General features: G+C 52.8%; 1 protein-coding gene across 2 annotated transcripts in view; it reads right to left on the reverse strand.

Moving 5' to 3' along the window:
• Cbfa2t3 (CBFA2/RUNX1 partner transcriptional co-repressor 3) overlaps window positions 1–19,003 on the reverse strand; it is a 73,299-nt gene extending 54,296 nt beyond the window's left edge. For both annotated transcript variants that reach the window (XM_076572241.1, XM_076572240.1), the window contains exon 1: window positions 18,801–19,003. In XM_076572241.1, coding sequence (XP_076428356.1) covers window positions 18,801–18,876 — 76 coding nt within the window. In that variant the 5' untranslated portion in view covers window positions 18,877–19,003. The remainder of the gene's footprint in view (window positions 1–18,800) is intronic.
• Window positions 19,004–19,816: the final 813 nt, after the last annotated feature.

The raw sequence follows: 19,816 nt of genomic DNA on the forward strand, positions 1-19,816 counted from the left end.
TAGCTCCCAGCTCAGGATTTTGATGTAAACAAAATGGGCATGAAAATATTTGCTCAGGGATTCTTGACTCACACTCCCTCTGTTAGGACTGAACTCTTTTCTGGTACCCTAGAAAGCCTACAATGGAGCCCATGCCAGGGGTCGGGCACCTATCCTTTCCTACCTTGCTCTCTGTAGCCCTGGGAGATGATCTTCCTGCCAGTCTGCCAGCCTGAGGAGGATGCTGGGGACCTCAATGTCACAAGCTAGTGTTTGGCAGAGCTAAGTGTTCCACTAGGGCCAGCCCAGCCCGAGTCCCAGCTGTCACCTGCTGTTGACCTTCAATAATAACTCTGAGTAGGTTTAGACTCCTTTAAACACTTCTCCGTGATACTGAAAAACCTTCAATAGGAGTTTAGCTGTCTGCCATGAAAAGCTGACAAAATACTGATATTTAAAAATAAAAGAATATCTAGGCCAGACATGTTGGCACACACTTTTAATCCCTGCACTCAAGAAGCAGAGGCAGGTGGATCTCTGTGAGTTCAAGGCCAGCTTCAGGTATATAGTGAGTTTTAGTCTAGCCAGGGCTATACAGTGAGACTGTGTCCAATAAAATAAAATAAGACAAAAACAGCATCTAGTGAGTCCTAGATAATTGTAGTGATTGATAGGTGCTGTTATCTATTTTAAAATAAACTCTCCTTAAAAACTTGGGTCTAAACAATGAGATTTTAAATATAACCAAATGTATGATCTATGGAAGAAAATTCTTAATAATTAGAATTTTGAAGTTTAAAACTTCTTCTGTGGCAAAGATATTGTTAAAAGAATAAGACATGTCACAATCTAGATAATGTATGTGTAAAACACAGATCTGGAAAAGGACTGTCATCCAAAATAAGCCAAGAGTCCCTAAGATTAACCAACAAGAAAACAAACAGCCTCCCCATTAATGTGGGTCAGATGCCCGAACAGATGTCTCTCAAGGAAGATAAAGACAAAGTACCTGAGTAAAGACCCACACTTCATGTGTAGCCAAGGATGCAAGCCCGGCAGCAGGAGCTTAGGTCCTTCACTGAGGGATGCAGAGGAGGACTTTGGAAGCAGGTTTGGCACGCTCCCCAAACTAAGCACTCCTGCCCTACAGCCCACCTGCCTGCCTCTTGGTGTTTCCTAAGTGAGTTTAAAAACTTTGGGGCCCGGGTGAAAAAGATGACTCAGCGGTAGGAGTACTTACCTCCAAGCCTGACAACTGGAGTTCAATCCCCAGGACCCACACGGTGGAAGGAGAGAGCTGACTCACACAAGTTGTCCTCTGACTTTCATTTGTATTGCTCCTGCAAGCTGTCCTTTGATTACAGGCATGCGTACACACACACACACACACACACACACACACACACACACACACACACACACACACTGCAATTTAAAACAAGCAAACAGAATCTTCCAGGCTGGAGGTGTAGTTCAGTTGACAGAGTATTTGCCCAGCAGGCACAAAGACTTGGTTCGATCTCCAGAACCTTATAAACTAGAAATGGCGATGTGTGCCTGGAATCTTAGCACTCAGAAGGTGGTGGAGGAGGATCAAAAGTTCAGAACAAAATAGACCTACCACCACCATCACCAAAAGCAAGCAAACAAAAGCTGTCTGTCTAGAAAGAAGCCTGCCAGCAACTGCTTACAGCAAATTTTATTTGTAATTGCTCCAAGTTAGAAGCAATGGATCCGTCACTGAATAGACATCACCACCTGGGACACATCAGATGGTGGATGTTATTCATTCATAAGAGGATGAAAAAACCTGGAGGAATCTCCGGTACACCTTGCTAAGTGAAGAAGCCCATTGGAGAGGGCAGTTCTCTGTGACCCAACTCTAACAGAACATACTCCGAACGTAAAGAAGAAAAGGGCAGTGGAAAGATTCGAGGGCCTGGCTTCTGCTTTTTCTGGTGCAGTAGGAGCCCTCTGCCCCCTCCAACCCCTGTACCCCTGGGCCTGGTTGGGGAGCAGGTGGGGGTAAGGCAGGCTACTCTGGATGGCATTTTGATGTGGGCACTATCATCAGACGTTTATCTAAACACACAGAATACTCAACCCACAGAGGAGCTCGTTGTAAATTTGGGTTCTGGTCAGTAATAGTGTGCCTGTGTCCCCTCGGTTGTTAGAACTGTCGGGCACCAGTGACACTGCTGATGTTGTGGGGATCCAGGGGCAGCTCTGCTTTCTGATCAGTCTCCCTGCAAACCCAAATCTGCTCTAGAAAGCTTGGTCTATTTATTTTAAAAAGCCTGGGAGACACAAAATATAGATATCAATGACATTTTAAGCATCTCATGTAAATAGTAAAGGGTAAGCACAATTGGAAAGGCCTAGGGGAATGGGCTCGGGTCTAGCACCTGGATTCTTACACAGATCCTCTTTCCCTCAGCGCACAATTCTATTCTATTCAACAAGACTCAGCCAGGTGCAAGGTCCAATGCTTATAACCCCAGCATTTGGGAGCCAAAGCAGAAAGATAGTGAGTTCTAGGTCAGCCTGAGCTATAGAGAGAAACTCCGTTGAGGAGGAAGAGAGGGGGGAGGAGGAGGCGAGAAGAGGGAGGAAGAGAATGAGGAGGAGGAGGAGGGGAAAGGGGGAGGGGAAAAAGAGAAGGAGGGGGAAGGCTGAGATGAAGGAGTTGTGAGGTTAGGTTCTCCAGGTAAAATGATGAATCACGGTGTGTACAAATCCAGGTCGTTGAAACTCCAGCTCTAGGCTGGACAGAAAACAGCCTCTGGCCAGGCTACCTCACAGAGAGCTGCTCTAGAGAGAGGCGCCTGCTGCCTCCCTCCTCTGTCGAGGTCTAGGTGCTTTCCACATGCCTGCTTGGGAATGCTGCATTTCTGCAGATGAGGAAGCTGGCCCTGGGAGACTCAAGTCTTGTGGTGGCGGCTGGGATGGGTTATAGCTTCACCCAGAAACCTCCATCCTTTGTGTTCCCCACCTGGCTTTTTGAATTTCCTGGTTTAGTCTCAGCCTTTCCCCCCCCACCCCTCTTGGGGCCATCTACCAGCCAAACTGTACAGTGTACGGCAGTGTCAATGAAGGAAGATGGACAGATGGCTGCCTCTGTCTCTTCCAGACAGCAGGGAACAAGTGTGAGCTTTTGGCACGGACATGGCTATCAGAAGGCTTGGGACCAGGTGGAGAGGGGCAGAGTGGCTCAGAAGTGGCCTTAGTGAGTGGAATGACACTACATAAACCACAGAAGCTGCCAACACAGGTCTCCCAGAGCAGCAGCTCCCATCCTGCACCCAGAACTCCTGGCGCCACCCCATCTGCACCCTCCTGTAGGATCCTCCTGAAGTCAGAGGGAACAGGAGGCTGCCACAGACTTCTCTCCCTCTTGGAAGCCCTGATGTCCTCTGACTACAGGAAGACATCGCACTTCCCTTGTCTGCTAAGACCCCTGGGATGAGTTATCTGGACTCTGCTTCTCACCTGTATGCAAAACCAAGGTTTGGAAAACCATAGGAGCTGACAGTGGCATAGACGTGCTCTGCAGGAGTGCTTGCTCAGGGTGATGCGCATTTGTGGGGCACCGTGGCCATCATCATGAAGAGACTTAAGACTGATCCAGAAAGTTTCACATTAGAATTCATCTACCAAAGCCTCCAGCTGTCCTTGCCACTACCTAACAATGAGAAGGTGACTGTGAAACAAGACCCAGAACCTCACTGTGCTATGGTGGTCCTCTAGTGGACAGAGAGGGACTGGGTCCATGTTTTGTCACTGAGAAAGAGGAGAGAGCAGGCCACAGATTAGGGAAGACCCAAGGGGATGCCCCGGGGAAAAGGGCCGCGGCAGCACTCGGGGCTGAGTGAGTGTGCATGTCCCTTGTGTGTCCTCCTTTGGGACATGCTTTCTGCACTGTGGGGGCCTCCAAGCTGTTGCTCCTCCGCTTCACTCTCCTCTAGGCTGGAAGGGGGTGTGTGCAGGGTGACTGTAAGCCCTGCAATCAGTGGGAGCCACGGCCATAGATGTGTCAAGAGGGCCAAAGACAGGTCCTGTTCTCTTGTCTTGGTCCAGTGTCTTGAGACACTGCCAAGCACACTTGAGGCAATCTGCTGACGGGCATACCAAGGAGTCAGGGTACAATCAAGCACCATGTGATGTCCCCAGAGATGTGGAGTCCTCTTGCAGACTGTATCAGGGCTAGGTCCCACTTGGAGTAAATATACTCTGTATTTCCAACTTTACTTGCAAAAATCAGCTTCCCATAGCTAAAGAATACAATGTGAAGTACAAGACACTGCAAACACTGGCAGATAAGAGCGTCAGGAAAGGTTGTAAGTCAGCACAGGACCCCAGGAAGGACACATCTGACTGTGCGGTGGTGACAGCTTCTGCACTCCCCAGGGCCCTGAGTCACCCTGAAAGATGAGACACAGGCTGGGACATGTGCCCAAAGGACCGAAGCCTACAATACACAAAGAAGGAAGAGGAAGCAGCAGGCCTGGGGTGGCGCTGAGGAAAGCGCTTGCCATGCAGACATGAGGACATGACTTTGATCTCCAGGACCCGTGTAAAAAAGCCAGGTGCGGTGGCCTGTGCTTGGAATGCCAGCACTGGGGAGGTGAGACAGGTTTCTGGGGTTCACTGGTCAGTCAATGAAGGCTACTCAGCAAATTCTGGGCCAGTGAGACACTCAAGGTTGTGCCCCAGTCTCCACATGCACCCATACATACATACATGCAGAGAGGATATGTACATATATATACATATTTCTATAGCTATCTATCACATATATATGACATTGATAGATAGATGGTAGGTAATAGATAGATGGATAATTGATAGATTGATTGATAGGTAGATAGAACCAAATGCAGACAAAAATACAAATTGGAGTAGTGCATGAATAGGGAAGTCCCATGAGAAGATAAAAGGGGGATGACCCCTCCCAAGGTCAGCTATTTCTACTCTTCTGCTTAAAGCTGGGGCTCCCCTGAACCTCCTTCACACTGAGTCCCTCTCCCTCCCTCTTCATCCATGTCTTTCCATGGCTTATCTGAGCCCTGCTCTGCTCTGAGGTACCATCTGGCTGCTGTCCACCGCTTTTCCGCTCCTGGAATTCAATGCCACTGCACACACTCACAAGTGACTTCATGTCATGTCAGGCCACCCCCTAGGAAACATTCTAACTTCACCCTTTTTTTTTCTCATTAGAATATTTACACATGTGCTTTGTTCTACTGTTCTGTTTTTGCTTATATGATAATATACAGACATATAGGCATTCTTGCTACATAGTCTTGACTGGCCTAGCACTTACTATGTATTCTTGCCTGGCCTTGGACCTATGGGCAATCTTCCTGTCTCAGGCTCCTGAATGATAGGATTACAGGTATGTACAACTACATTGGCTCTGTTTTTGCTTTTTAAAACATCACCAAATTCCAGCTCGCACCCCACCCTGGTAATAGTTAACGGGACCACCTGCCTTGGTGCCATTTCAGCACCCCATCTCTGTAGCTTCTCTGCCCCTGTTCCTTGGCCTTAAGTGGGCGCGTGGTTCAGACAAGGAGGGTGGTGACCTTCTCTGGGGTTGTTTTTACTAACAGGAAGGGAAAGCATGCCTCTGGTTCTACATGGGAGGTGATGGCAGAATTGCCCAGGGCCATCTGCTGGGACACAGAGCAGAATGGACAGGGGAGGACAGAGGGCAAGGACAGACAGCCTCATGTCGCAGATGTGCTTGACTGACTCCCTGGAGCTGGTTTCTGTCACTTGTAGCCCCAGAATCCTGAATGACCCACACCTGGCTGTCCTTCTACTGCACACTCAGAGCTGAGTGGCTCCTGTAACCCAGTGCCGGCTGTGATGGGAACAGGCTTGCTGGGGGCACACAGAAGCCACCACAGCTCATCCATCAAGCCCAGGCAGCCGATGATCTCTCGACCCACAGTGTCTGCTGCTGACAGGCCGTTTGTTATCACCGGAGCCAGGCCTGGTGGTGGGAGCTTCTCTCTCCATCCATCTCCGCATGGGAGAGTGTGACATGGGGAGGCTGGTGCTGTCCCCTCCAGCTCCAGATAAGGGCCAGCTCCTGAGCTGCCTCCTCCACACCCCTCCCAGCTCCAGGTCCATAGACACTCTATCTAGAACATTTTGCAGGCATACATTCTCAGTGCAGGTCCTGCTGAGCCTCAACAAATCCCACGGGAAGCCTTCCTCTGTCCTGTCCCCATGATCATAGATCTGTGATTCTCCTTGGTCCAAAGGAGGCCCCCAGCACCAGAACTTGTGGCTTCCTGCACCCATTGGATGCTGAGATGCAAGATGTCAGGACTCCATCAACACTGAGACTCTGCAAGGATGGTGCCATTGAACAAAAATGGTGGAATAAATAACCATTCATGGGTCCAGCCTGGCCTGATCTATATCTGTCAGTCATGCCCCCACCTTTTCAGGCAATGACAGAAGAGAGAAGAACACTGTGAACTGGTGGCTATGCCCAGGTTGGGGAGTCACTTCCTATGTTCCCCTTAGTGCTTGATCTTATCTGCTGCCCCCATAACCCCAGTGAGTCCACAGACTAATCCTGGACTCCCAGCCATGGGTCCAGAGAAAAGGGAGCAGGTCACAGGCACTACCCTTCACCCAGGGAGAGGAGTTAAGGATGTTCATCCCAGTGTGAAAAGTCCTCAGAGCTCCCCAGCCAATTCACTGACTTTGTGCATAAGGAAACAGCCTTGGAGAGGAAAGTCTCTGGGGGGCTTGCACCTCAGACTGCTAAGCTCTCCAGGCCAGGGTCTGCTCCACCCACCTCCCCTGCCCTTCAGTCTTATGAGACCATGTCTTCTGTAGGCCAGAAGGGCATGTGGCCAGAGTAGCCAGGAGCCTCTGTAGGGTTGTTGTGTCAAATGACTCAATATACCCAGGGAAACACTGTCCAAAGGGGTATGGGAGCTGCCCTACCTGCCTATCCTTGCCTTCCCAGGGGGGTTTGCAGTTGAGATGATCAAATGCCTGGTTGTGGGGCTAGAGCTGGGTCTCTAGGGTATTGTCTGAGAATAAAGGGTCAAGACATAATGGCAGAAGACCACACCTCCCTCTCTTGATCTGCCTGGGTACCCCCCATCAATGGTGGAGGGCAGAAAAGACCAAAAGCAAGGGCTGAGGCTCTGGTCATCATCATGCCAGTCACCTTTTGGGAGGTCACACTAGACTGTGTGGTTTTTGTTCTGTGTCCTTCTTGGGGTTTCTAAGTGTGCTGCAGACAAGGCCAGTGGTGGAGGGCTGATGGTAGATAGTCACGCTGTAGAGAGTGGTTTTGTGCCTGGAGAACTGGCCCTGGGCTCCTGGACTACTCACTGGATGTGCTGCAGGCCTGGAAATGTGTCTGGTGGGCAGCACACGTCTGAGGGTGGGGGAGGGCAGCAGGGAGCTGTGAATGAGCTGGGGGCTCTTGGACTCAACAGTCTTAGGCCGTGTGACCGTCCAGGGACAAGGCACCTGTCACTGCTTTTCAAGGCCCAGGACCGTCATTTCTGTCTATTGAAGTTGTAATTTACCGCTGGGAAAATAAACATTTGCGTTTGTTTGGCTGACGACATCCCATGAATGTTAATCCGAAACCTTGGGTGTTGCAGAGGGGCTGACTTCCCTCTCTTGCCTGGCCTGGGCTCAGTCCAGCCTCTGCAGCTGCTCCTGGAATCCCATTTCCTCTGCAGCCTCAGTTTCCTTAGTGTGCTGAGGGTGCCAGAGGGTTGGGTCAGTCCAAGGAAGGGTACCACCATCCTGGCCAGAGCTGGCTGTCATACCTTCCTATGTTGCAAGAGAAGCTGTCTGTGGGTCTGGTAAAATTTGGGGTCCCATCTGGGGTTGTGTGGGCTGGTGTTGGTTGGCTGGTGAGCATTCGGAGAATAGGCTTAGGAAAGCCAGAAGCCAGGGAGGAGAGGACTGTCCCAGTCCCACCCCGGTATGGCTAACACCTGGCACTCCCTCTCTGTGCCATGTCTAGCATTTTAGGATGAAGGTCTGTTTCTGAGTACTGAGCTGCATGGTACCATTAGCTTACGACACACGTGTAAGATAAACGTCGAAGTGACATGACCATTTCTAGGTGTCTCCCACAGAAACCTTCTACCCCGGAATCTGATACCCCTCCTCTAAAGACCCCCATCCTGCCACCAACTTCAACGTCCCCAGCCACAATGTGTGCATGGGCAGGGGACTTGAACTAACTAGAGAGGAAGATGTGAGAGGAACATCAGTGTTCATCTCTGTTTCCTGGTTGCAGACGCAGTGTGACCAGATGCCTCACGCCTCTTGTCTCCATGACTTCTTGCCACGATGGACGGTCCCCTCAGATGGAGACAAAACAAACCGCTCATCCCTTGAGCTGCTTTGCCAGGGGTGCTGTCACAGCAGTGGGAAAGCAAGTGACAAATCCTGCAACTCACTGTGTATTCCAGCTAGCCTGGAACTTGCAGCCATCCTCCTGCCTCTGCACATCAGTGCTGGCATTTACCACCATATCCAAGTTCACCCTAGCCTGGGATACACAACACATAACCATGCCCCAAATCTGAGGCCCAGAGCACCCGGGTCAACCTGGAATAGAGCTCTCTTGGAGCTCTGATGCCCCAGTGGGGTGTCCAAGGCCAGCTGCCCATCAACACTCCTGGAGGACCCTTGACAGGTGCTCACCTTTCAGTTTTCAAGCTGCAGGTCTGGAGACCCAGCCAGTGTCCTTGGAGGAGGGTCCTAGTCAGAACTACTCCAGAACCACCTCCTCTCCCTACCTCTCCCTGCCCCAGGGTGACACCCTGGACTTTCAGGGCTGACCCAACCACACTCACACCCACTGAGTTAGAGTGTAAAGTAAACTGAGTCAGAGCTTGTGTAGGGACAACGATGCCCTTCCAAGTCCAGGGCAGTGAAGGTAAAGGTGACAGCCAGATCACAATGCTACCTCCTACCACATCATATCCTCACACTGCCATGACCACTGTCCTCATTACAAGGATCAGGTAAACAAAGACTTACTGAGGAGGACATGCAGCCTGTAGGTGATGGGGCTGGGTTCTCCTCAGACCAAGAGTAAAGTGCAGACAAACTGAAAAAGAGGTACAGTCCACAGGATTGAATGCTAGTCGTCTCTAAAGGAACGAAACACTGATACTCTCCACGCAGGTGACCCTGAAAACATGGCACCAACTGGGCAGTGGGAAGTAGGGGCCTGAATGACATACGATCTCTTTGATAAGAGATGCCCAGAACAGGAAAATCCAACAGAGACAGAGACCTGGTTAGTGGTGGCCAGGGAGTAATGATCATGAGACCAGGGCTTCTTTTAGGAAGCTGCAAATGATTTGAGAGCAGATGAGCAGAGGTGTGACCTGCACTGACTATACCCTGGTATGGCAACTGAGGCATAGAGTGAGAGACAGCCAGGTGATACCACTTTAGTAAAAGTGCAGCTACAGGAAGCGCCCTAGAGCCACTGGATCTCCACTCGCTTGAGGGTGATCGGGGGTGCAGCCTCCTCAAGGCGAGGTGGCCTGTCTGAGGGGGGGGTCTCTGGGTGTGGCTGGGATCTAAAATAACTTCAGGGCCTGAAACTGCTGGGGAGAAGCTGAGGGCAGTGTGGCTGCCAGGAGGAGAACTGTTCCAGGAAGGAAAGGAGAAGTTGTCTAGGTGTGTGTGTGTGTGTGTGTGTGTGTGTGTGTGTGTGTGTGTGTGTGTGTGACTGTGGTAGAGCCTGGTGGTGGACAGAGACAAGGTGGAGGGAATCAATAGACCTTCAAGTTCTGGCACTTTTCAGCTTCTGGGTGTCTCTGTAGTAGACTCCAAGGGTGGAGAGGCATTGCTGCACAGCTCAGACAGGATCCTGAGTAAGAGTTTCCATGCTGGGCACTGACACTCAGGACGACGGCACTGGTGGACAGGTGCTGAGTGGACCATAAATGGCCTACAAGGAGGGCCAAACACTGTTTGTAGACAGAATGGACCCCTGTTGTGAGGCATAAGTGGAAGTCTGAAGATGGATTTCTACCTAAGCCCAACCTTGGTCTTCGGCCCTTCTTTCTCTCTCTCCCTGCTGGAACACAGACACAAAGCCTGGAGGTGGGATGGACACTTTCTGTCTGGGAATCTTCAAGCAAGAAGCTAGTGAAGCAGACTGAATGAACCACCCGGGTCCCAGAGGGTGCCACTGCTCTTCCAGCTGGACCATGTGCCTTTGGGCTTTTGCTATGTGGCATCGCACAGACCGTATACAGTCCCTGACTAGGCTACCTGCTATTTGCAGTTCAAAGCCATCCTTTTTAAATCAGGGTCCATATCCTTCCTGGATAGAGTTTTCAGACAGGAGATAAAAATATAAGATGCTTTATTTATCATCCATTCATCCATCATCCATAACTCATCCATCAATCCCATTCATTATCCACCATCCATCCATCTATTCATCTACAATTCATTTATCTATCAACTATTCATCTCTATCCATCCACCTACCACCATCCTCTATCATCCTCTATCCATCTATCCATCATCTATATATCCACCCTCCATAAATATTCATACATATATCATCCATCCATCCACTCATCTGCCCATACTCCACTGGGTACTCTCGCCAAGGTCCTATGTCCATCTCCTGGTTCATAAAGATACTTGCCACAAGATGCTGACCTGAATAACAGAGTCCCTGTATGCGACTGCTATAATACAGTCATATCTACTATGGGGTGTTTGGCAATTGCCAATGCATGACTTTGTGTGGCAGGTGAGATGCTCTGACCCTGATCTGCATGACTGAGTGGTGAGGTGCCAGCCATAACTAACCTGTGAAAATTCCAGTGCACACTGAGCCATTGTTATCCACTAAAAGAAAAGAAAAGAAAAGAAACAGCCAAAGTTCTTGTGTGACCAAGCTAAGTGAGGCCAATTTGTAATTACATGAGCAAATAATTTTAGAGACCATGCAAGCCAAAAGTTAAAAAGTACCACAGAATCACTGGCTTCTGCAATGAGCAACCCCTCCCCCACTGACCAACTGCTAAACATGGGCTGTGGAGGGGAGGCCAGGGCCTGCACAGAGAGTCCACAGAAAGGAGGTCAGAATTCCCCTTGACCACCCACGCGGTAGAGTAAGCAGCCCTCCCTCTTCCTTCCGCCCTAGGGGCAGGGCTGAGGTGATTCCCACAGGCCACTGTGTAGACTTTCCCAGGTCCCTAAGCCTTGTGTGCACTTGCCTACACAATCTCACATGTCTCCCTGAGGTGCCTCAGCCAGGAGCTACTGACAGGCAGGGTACCAGGATGGGTCACCTTGTGAAGGGTCAGAGGACATTTGTGAGTAAGCCGCTAGTGAGCAGAGCCTGATAATTGGGCTGGGTGCCCTTAGAACTCTTGGCTCCTCTCCCATCACTCAGCACAGCGAGGTGTCCTCCATCTCTCTCCCACACCTGGGCCAGGCAGACATGGCTCAACCTGCCCATCCTCACCAGGCACCCATCCCCACTTAGTGCCTAGTACCCTTCTCGGACGATCTGTGCCAGGGCCTGCAGGATCCCCAAGAATTGTTATTGGGCACTTGGATGGCACAAAAAGCCTTTCTGAATGTGAGCTGTAACCCTGCATTTCTGCCTTATCTTGGCACTTGAGGCCACACAAACCAGGGACCTATCCCCTGTTCCCATTACTGCCCTCTGAGTCCAACCTCTCTCTCTTGAGAGCAAGAGCCGTAGCCACTTTGGACCTGGGCCTCTGCTAAAGGCCAGGACATGGCCTGTTGTCTGCTCTTGCTCTTGTGTTTGGATGTGGGCACAAGGGAAGAAGAGAAAGGACCCTCATCTGAGAATCTTTTTTAACAGGGGAGTCGGGGCTCAATTCTCACCAGGGGAGCAGAGAAGTGAATGTGTGGGGCTATGTGGCTTGTCTGTCCCAGGGACCCGCAGCCTCCATGGGCACCAGTGCAGAGCAGCAGAGAGCGTAGGACATAATGCCCTTAGTGTGACAATGCAACCCCACAGTGTCTGGGAGGCATGCTGCAGACGAAATGGGAGCCTCAGAGGGTCCTTACGGCTAGCATAGCTCTGAGTGCGGGCACTGCCCTCCTGGCTAGCTTGCGTGGATCGGTGGCAGAGCCAGGCAGTTGTTGTCTCCACTTCACGGGGAGAAAACTGGCTATTGCAGAGATGTCTGCCTGACATCGGGAACGTCAGAAAGGTTCCCCAGAGCAAGTGGGGCAGATGGAGGTACACAAGGGTGCTGTGAAGGCATGATTCAAGGTGTGGCCAGAGCCAACACAATGGCCTCACCTGGGCCTCTGTTTCATTCTCTGAAGGTGTGTGGGGAAACCTTATTCCTTTTCTCTTCATAGGATGAAGCAGCGGGGGAACAGCAGCTGAGGCCCTGGGAGTGCCAAGGGACATTTTCTGAGGCCCCCCAGATTCTGGTAGAACCACATGTGCCCAGCAGGCCTTGCTGTCCCTGGAACACAGGTGTGCTGGGCCAGGGGCTGCGTAGACACAACATGGGGCCTTCTGACCCCCTCAATCAACACTCCCCCTCCCCCAGAGCCGGGACTTTCCAGATACTCAGAGTGCACCTGGGTTGGAGGGTGGGGTGGACTCCCAGTTCCTCTGGCTTTGGCAAGGCCTTGTGGCTCCTCCCCTTATGTTTAGGATCAGTCCCGATGGGGTGGGAGCTGGAGACCCTAGGAAGTGATGAGGTAGAGATAGAGCTGAGCTGAGGGGGCCAGGCTCCGTGCCAGGGCGAGCCTTTCCTCACCCAGTTCCATGCCAGGCTCACTAAGCGGGGTTTGCCACGGTCTGTGTCACAGCCAGATGTGGGAGCGGGTGGAGCTGATTTCCATCTTTAAAGTTTGGTCCCTCCCTCACACTTCATAAGCCAGGAGGTCCATCTCACCATGGCACAGATCTATGTGGTAGACTCTCTGTAGCTTGGGGGCCCAGGGACATGGGCTAAACCTGGCCCAGGGAGCCAGGACATAGGCTGCATCGTTAGGATGAGCCTGGCCTCAAGAAGCCCTGAGTTCAGCTGCTGACCTAATGCCAGCTCCGTTCATCTGCCTCTGCCCTCAGGGCTTCCCGAAAGATTCTGGGGCTTCATCCTTCCTCTGGCAGAAAAGAAGCTTTCTGTCCTTGCCCCTCCCTCTCCTAGGGCTCCACTCTATGGACCCTCAGCTGCAAAACCAACTCGAACTTCAGTAGTGAGTGAAGCCAGAGACAAGGTTCCCAAATAGAGGGAGGTCTGTCAGGGCACTGTTGTTGGGGCCCTGGCAGGGCAGCTTTGTCCTGTGACAGTTATTGCCATCAGTGGGGCTTCAAGGCATGCTTGGTCTTCTAGGAGCAAGCAGAGCCCCTGGAGAGCCAAGTTTAGGGTGCTTCTGCTGAGCTCAAACTCCCACACAGAGGAGCCAGTGCCAAGGGGTCCCTTTTATAAGATTCCTCCCCACTTCTGGTTTTCTCCTGGAGATCAGCTCCAGACAGAGGGATCTGAGTCCACCCTGGCCAGGACTTGTAGTTTGAGTCCAGGTAGGCCATTTGGCTTTTCTGTGTGCTGGTGGCAGGAAGGGAGCATGGGTTTGGTAGGTAATGGCCTGATGTCGCTCACTACTGGGTAGTACTTCCTCTCTCTGATTCTGTGTCCTCCTCTGTAGGCAGCGTGGTGATAGGAAGATAGGAAATTGAAGGACCAAACGAGTTAAAGCCTACTGCTCTTGGGCCTCCAAGGGTCGACACTGTTCTCTGTGTCATGGCCCCCCCTTATATCCTCCAGGGGAGATGTCCCTTGACTGCAAGAGGCTACTGTGTCCCCTGTCCCTCTGCCTTGGAGGAAGTTGGGACCTCCTTGCTAGGAGGTTCAGTGTGCCTCCAGGATCCTCACTCACCTAGAATTCAGGACAGCTTGCCCTGATCTTGCTAGGCTGGAAGCCAACAGTGGACACAGCAAAAGGGGTGTCCCTGCATCCATGACCAAGAAACCATGTTCTCCCCCCTTGCCCTGCATTGTAGACCCTGGTAACATTTGCTTGCCCTGGTGGTATCTGCCCAACCTATGCTGTGTGAGCTTGTCATGGCTGCACCTCTCCATGGACATCCCTTTCCCTTCCAGTGCTAGTCGCTCCTGAGCACACCCTTCTCTTGGTCGAGGCAGCCTGAGACCCAACCTTATGGAGCCAAATGCAATTGAGAGGGACAGATGATATGTCACACATAGACTGGGGAAACACCGTGGGGCTCATCAGGTGGAGAAACTGCAAGGGGCAGAATGCAGCTGGAAAGAATGTGCAAAGGCCCTGGGTGTTTGCAAAGCAGCCAGATGGCCAGAGGCCCCACAGGACAGGTGGGAGGGCTAGACATTCAGGGCTATGGACCCAGGGGGCGCCCCAAGGGTGCCTGTGTCTATCAGATCCATCATCCTTCCAATGGGCAGCAAGCAGTTCTGCTCAGTTAAGAGAGCTGCTAGAGCCTCCTTGGGCAGGGTTCCTGTCCTTCTGTGTGGCCATCCTGGGCTGGGTAGACATGCCCCTGGGAATTTCATGGAGAATTCACCAGCTTCCATGTGGTCTGACCTTGGGTCCAGCACTGTGCTCGCAACACCTCCATCCTACTCCCAGGGGTGGGTGGACCACTTTCAGAGAGGCCCCTTTCTCTCTTTCCTTGGCTTCCTCTACTGAAGTGGACAGTTCTGAGGGAGCACAGGATGGGCATCCCCTCAGGGAACAGAGACCAGAGAGGCCTATATATATTAGCACACCCACCAACAGCTTTCTGCTCGACTTGCATTGAGAACTGAAAGTCGCCCTTGCCTGAAGAATAGCCTCCAGCTGTCCCATTGGGAACACTTCCTATAGGAAGCTGGCCGGGACTTCATCCTGTCTCTGCATACACCTTCCTCCTGGCTTCCAGCTAGTCTCACCGCTGGAGATGGGAAATGACAGGGCTGTGTCCCAGAAGGGACTGTCTACTTAGCCTCAGGGCAGGAGGAGAAAACACCATGGATTGGAGCAGAGGCCTTTCACCTTATCTAGATCTGGACATTGTGTGAGTGGATGAGGGTGCTGTCCACGGGGGCCGGCAGGAGGAAGACTTGAATTCAGGCTGCGACCCCCCACTTACCTCCTAATCCCTCCATTCTCTGCCTGCTCGGGGGCTGGGGGCTCTGCCTTCCTCCTCGGTCTGACTTTTGCAAGATGTCCCTTACGGTTTGTTCACTTTTCAACCCGGGTGTTTCTGGCTCTCTCTGCAATTGCCCCTTCACCCAGGAGCTGACCTTGTGGGGCTATCTCACTTACCACAGATAGATCTGAACCCATGTGCTCCCCAGTCTAGGCTGCAGGCTCAGCAAAGCATGCTGGGTGCTCTTTGGAACCTCTCTGTCATCTTCTGCTATCTCTCAAGGCTGGTACGACCTCCCACAGGAGCTCCTGAGACCATGTGGCCAGCAAGACAGAGGCAGAGGTGGAGTCTGAGTGGGCCACAACCCATCGCTTCAGGGTTCTCAGTGTGTCAGGCCTGAGTAAGGAAGAAGGGCTGGAAGGTGAGGATGGGGTCAAGGTCACGGCACACTACAGGAGCTGGCGGGCCTAACAGGAAGGACACTATGACGGTGCTTTGGCACAGCATGAGTCAGAGGTCATCTCCACATCATTCAGACTCGAGCCAAAAGCCACCACCACCTTATGCAGATGCTGGTCAGAGGTCGCCTCATTTCAAGCAGATGTGGGTGAGCGATCACAGTCACTCACACAGATTTAGGTCAAAGGTCACCATCATATCAGCGGACGAGGGCCAATGGTCACTGTTAACTCTCTGCAGATTCCCATGGGCCCCACAGTCCCTCTTTTTGGAACTTCTGAGGTCAGCCTCAGAAGTTTGCTCCCAGGTTAGCCTCTCTTGTCTGTCGGGAACCTGCCTCCTGCGTGAGTCACATCGTCCCTGGCAAAGCTTGGTTCTCACTAACGGGCACAGAGGCTGGGCAGCCTCCATGGCGGCTAAGTGTGAAGTGGAAACATCCATGGCTTCTATGTTGAGCTTTACCGTGGCTGCCCTGGGGATGTTCTCTGTGCCCCTGGAAGCTGGTGCCTGTGCGATCTGCCATCAAAGTAAGGTTCTGGTTCTCCCCTTGAGGGGGCAGCTGGAGCGCACACCAGACCCTCTGGCCAGCAGCCCCCACATCCTGCACCTAGACTAGGAGGATCACAATCCAGGGGTAGAGGGAGAGTGGCGAAACGCCGCCCGTAGATGAAGGGTGCCTGGATGTAGCAGGAGCTGGAAGAGGCAGGGTAGCTGTGCTGGTGGAGGTGTGACCCTGTAACTAAGCCTGGTCCCTGCCCGTGGGAGAACCTACTGCTGTGTTTCAGCTCCCCACTCACCCCTTGTTATCACACAGGGGGCTGCGTGAGAACACCAAAGTGCACGGTATCGAGTCACTCACACAAAGTGGCCCCACATTTGCGCAGACCCTGGGTGTGCCCTGTGAGCACTGGATGATGATGTGATGTCTGACGCAAGTAGACAGACCTACAAGAAGAACTCAGTTCAGATATGTTTTTCCTGAATATCTTCTACCCAGGGTTAGTAGAATCTATGCATGAGGAAGGAACCTGGGCATTCAAACGATAGCCTGGAAGAAGGAGGAGGAGGAGGATGATGGCAGAGCAGCGGGGAGGGGAAGGGGAGGAAGAAGAGGGAGGAGGGAATGGGTAGTAGAATCCAGCCAGCCCAGGGTTGGGCTCAGAACTCCAGTCTGGACCAAGAGGCCCTGGTGTCCTTGCTGCCAGCGCCCCTCTGCGCCCTGCCCCTCCTGCCCCTGCCTGGGCTGCTCCACTTAGGGACACCTCCCTACCTCCTGCTTAACTGGGACCCATGTTGTTCTCTAAAGCCACACTAGCAAACCGCCTGACTTAGTTACTCCTTGGGGTTCACGGCCTGAGCCTCCCCTGTGGGATCCTCTAGCTGCAATGTCTGTGAGTGGGTCTCAAGGTCTCCATCTGTGACTGGCAGCGCTCACGCTGCTCCTAGTGCACACAGTAGGCACCTAATAAACACCAGCCTGCTAACCCTCCACTTGGTCTGCTTCTGGCCCTCTGCCCTCTGGGGTCTGCGACAGACGGGGATGCCGCACCATCATTCCGAGGGTGGGATTGCCCCGTGCAGTGCTGACTCCTCATTCCTTGCCCTGTCACAGGGACAGTGAAAGTCTCGTACACTTTACCCATAGGCCTCCATGTCCCAGCTCACAGCAGATACCTCCCCTGTGGCCATTAACCACGAGCACAGCTTAGAGCATTCTGAGTATACTGGCTTTGTAGAGAAAGAGATTCTTGGCACTCAGTTCCAAACTCCTCTCTACTCTTGCAATGATTTGAGTGAAACCAATTAGCCCATGTTCTGTCTCCAAGATCTACACAGATTCCTGGAGGTTTACAGAGGCCCCAGAACCTTCTTAGTCATCTATATCTATCAAGGGGCCCAGCTCCATGCTGCCTCTGGTGGTGTTTTCTAGCACTGCAGAGTCTCACATCGGTCCCTTGGGTGGAGGTTGTTTAGGGAATGTGGTATGCACAAAGTGACCTTGGGGACATTAAACTGGAGGATGGGTATTCTGTCAGAGACATACACAGACTGTCTGCTCTGGGCAACCCCATCCCACCAATACTACATCCATATTGCTGGCACAACCAAGTTCACGTACACTTTGTGGCCTGACCTTCTAGGGTTACTGCTCCATCCAAATCACACAGTCCAGCTCATCTCTTGTCTCCTTCCCAGTCTCTGAGAAGCCATGTGGGAGACGGGGGTAGAAGGGGAGAAAGGACCTAGTCCAGGGCAGACACCTCCCTTGCGTCCACCTGCAGGGTATTCACACCTGGGTTCGTGAACAAGCACATTTTCACAGGTGTCTTTGAATCCCCTCACCTGGCAGAAGCCATAGATAACACATGTTGTTTGGGAAGTTGGGCCACGTATACCCAGCACCATCATTTGAGTCCTACATGTCTCTGGATACATGGGGGTTTGGATGTCAGGGCCTTGGGCCAGCTGAAGGTTTGGACCAGCCTCACTGTGGTTCTCCCTGAAGAAAAGGGTGCCCCGGGCCCAGGGTCTGGACTTGAATTTGACTGCAAGCAAAGCGTATTGTGGGGCTCAGAACTGTGGGCTCAGGAAAGTTCCGAAGGTTGCCTGGAGTGTGACCACGTGGTTGGCTGTGGGCTGGAGATGGAGCCACCTGCTTGTATCTCTGAGTCCCTGGAGTTCTAGGAGCGGGGCCAGAGATGTAGAGGAGCCTGGCAGTTTTCTGGGTCCCTTCCTAGAACCAGCAACTCCTGAGGGTGAGAAGGGTCCCCATTTCCCCGACTGCCCTGCTGGAAGTAGTGAGCTCGTGTAGCTGGGCTTCACTCTTCCTGCCTTTGACCCCTAATCCAGCCTGCATTGAGGCTCTGCACCTGGAAGCATCTGTGAGCCCCTGACTTCTAGCCTCAGCCCCCCCACTGTAGAACACAGAGCCCATTCCTTCTCACACAGAGCCAGGCACCTGCCTCTGGGTGGGGCCAGGACTCAGGCTTGACACCTGCCATGCTCTTATGGGGCCACCTGCCCCAGCTGTGAGGGACGCTCCCCTGTTGGTGGGGGGACTGTGTTGATATTTGAGGTAGGTCAACACGGCCACGTTGTCAACAAAGCTGGGCACACGCACAGCAGCTTGGAGATGTCACCTTCCTGTCACCTGCCCCACCTGTCCCAGCTGCTGTCTCTCCAATCCTCCCCATTCCCTACCCCAGCCTCTTACCTGGACTGCCATGCCGAAGACCCCGGGGTCCTGAGAGCAATGCCCCACTCTCCAGCGTGGTAGATGCCTGGGACATGGAGCTGCAGGTGGAGCAGGAGACTGATGGGTGCTGGGAGCTGGGGTGAGATGGGCAGCTTCTGGAACCCACCCTGAAGCACCTTCTCTGACTTCTTGGGATCTGGAAAGAACTGGAGGGATGGCACAGCTTTGGTGTCTTGGCGTCCCTGCCTCTGTCCCTCGGAGGCCCTAGGCCCTTCTAGTCTCTGCTGCCGGCAGAGCTGGGTTGCAGCCCTGGACAGAGGGTGGGAGGCTGCAGGGCCTCATGTGACATGGGGCGGGCTTGGGGACTGCGTGGGGGAGGTCCTCCTGCAGCCTTCAGGGGTGAGGCAGCCAGCTGTGTCGCAGTGATAATGCGGTGGGGGTCGGGGGACTGCAGCTGTGCCCAGTGCTTCCTCGGCAGGAACCATCTGCCTGGCTGCCGGTTCTCTCTCCACCATGCCATTCCGGTTTGACTTTCCAACAACTTCCTCCTATCCTGCCTGCAACCCGGCAACCTCCCACTGGACCCACTCTGGTGTGGCTCATGGAGTGTGTTTCCTCCACCTGGGGTAGTGTTCATCCTGGCCAGGGAGAGTCCCTGGCTCATCTGCCTATCTTCCCATGGAGTATAGCCCTTCCTGTGGCCTGGGAGGTCCAGAGACTCCACCCACTTTGCCCAAGAATCCCCTTCTATTCGTCACCCAGTGAAAGGCTTTCGGGGGCACGGTCAGGAGTGAGCCTGGCCAGGACTCTGACCAGCCTCCTGCCCGCGCAGGGCTCGGGTGGGCTCTCTGCATCATCAGGGCTTCTCCAGTCAACTGTGCCCTCTAGGAATCTCCGTTGTCACCTTATGCCTGGCCTTGAGCAGCATCGGAGTCACAGTCTGCCAGGTGGTGGAAACACAATCCGATACCAGCTTCCCCATGGGGAGCTTGAGCCAAACAAGCCACATGTAGACAGTGACCCCTTTCCTGGCT

The sequence above is a fragment of the Peromyscus maniculatus genome, chromosome 5 (genome assembly GCF_049852395.1).
Source record: "Peromyscus maniculatus bairdii isolate BWxNUB_F1_BW_parent chromosome 5, HU_Pman_BW_mat_3.1, whole genome shotgun sequence".
Lineage (NCBI taxonomy): Eukaryota > Metazoa > Chordata > Mammalia > Rodentia > Cricetidae > Peromyscus > Peromyscus maniculatus.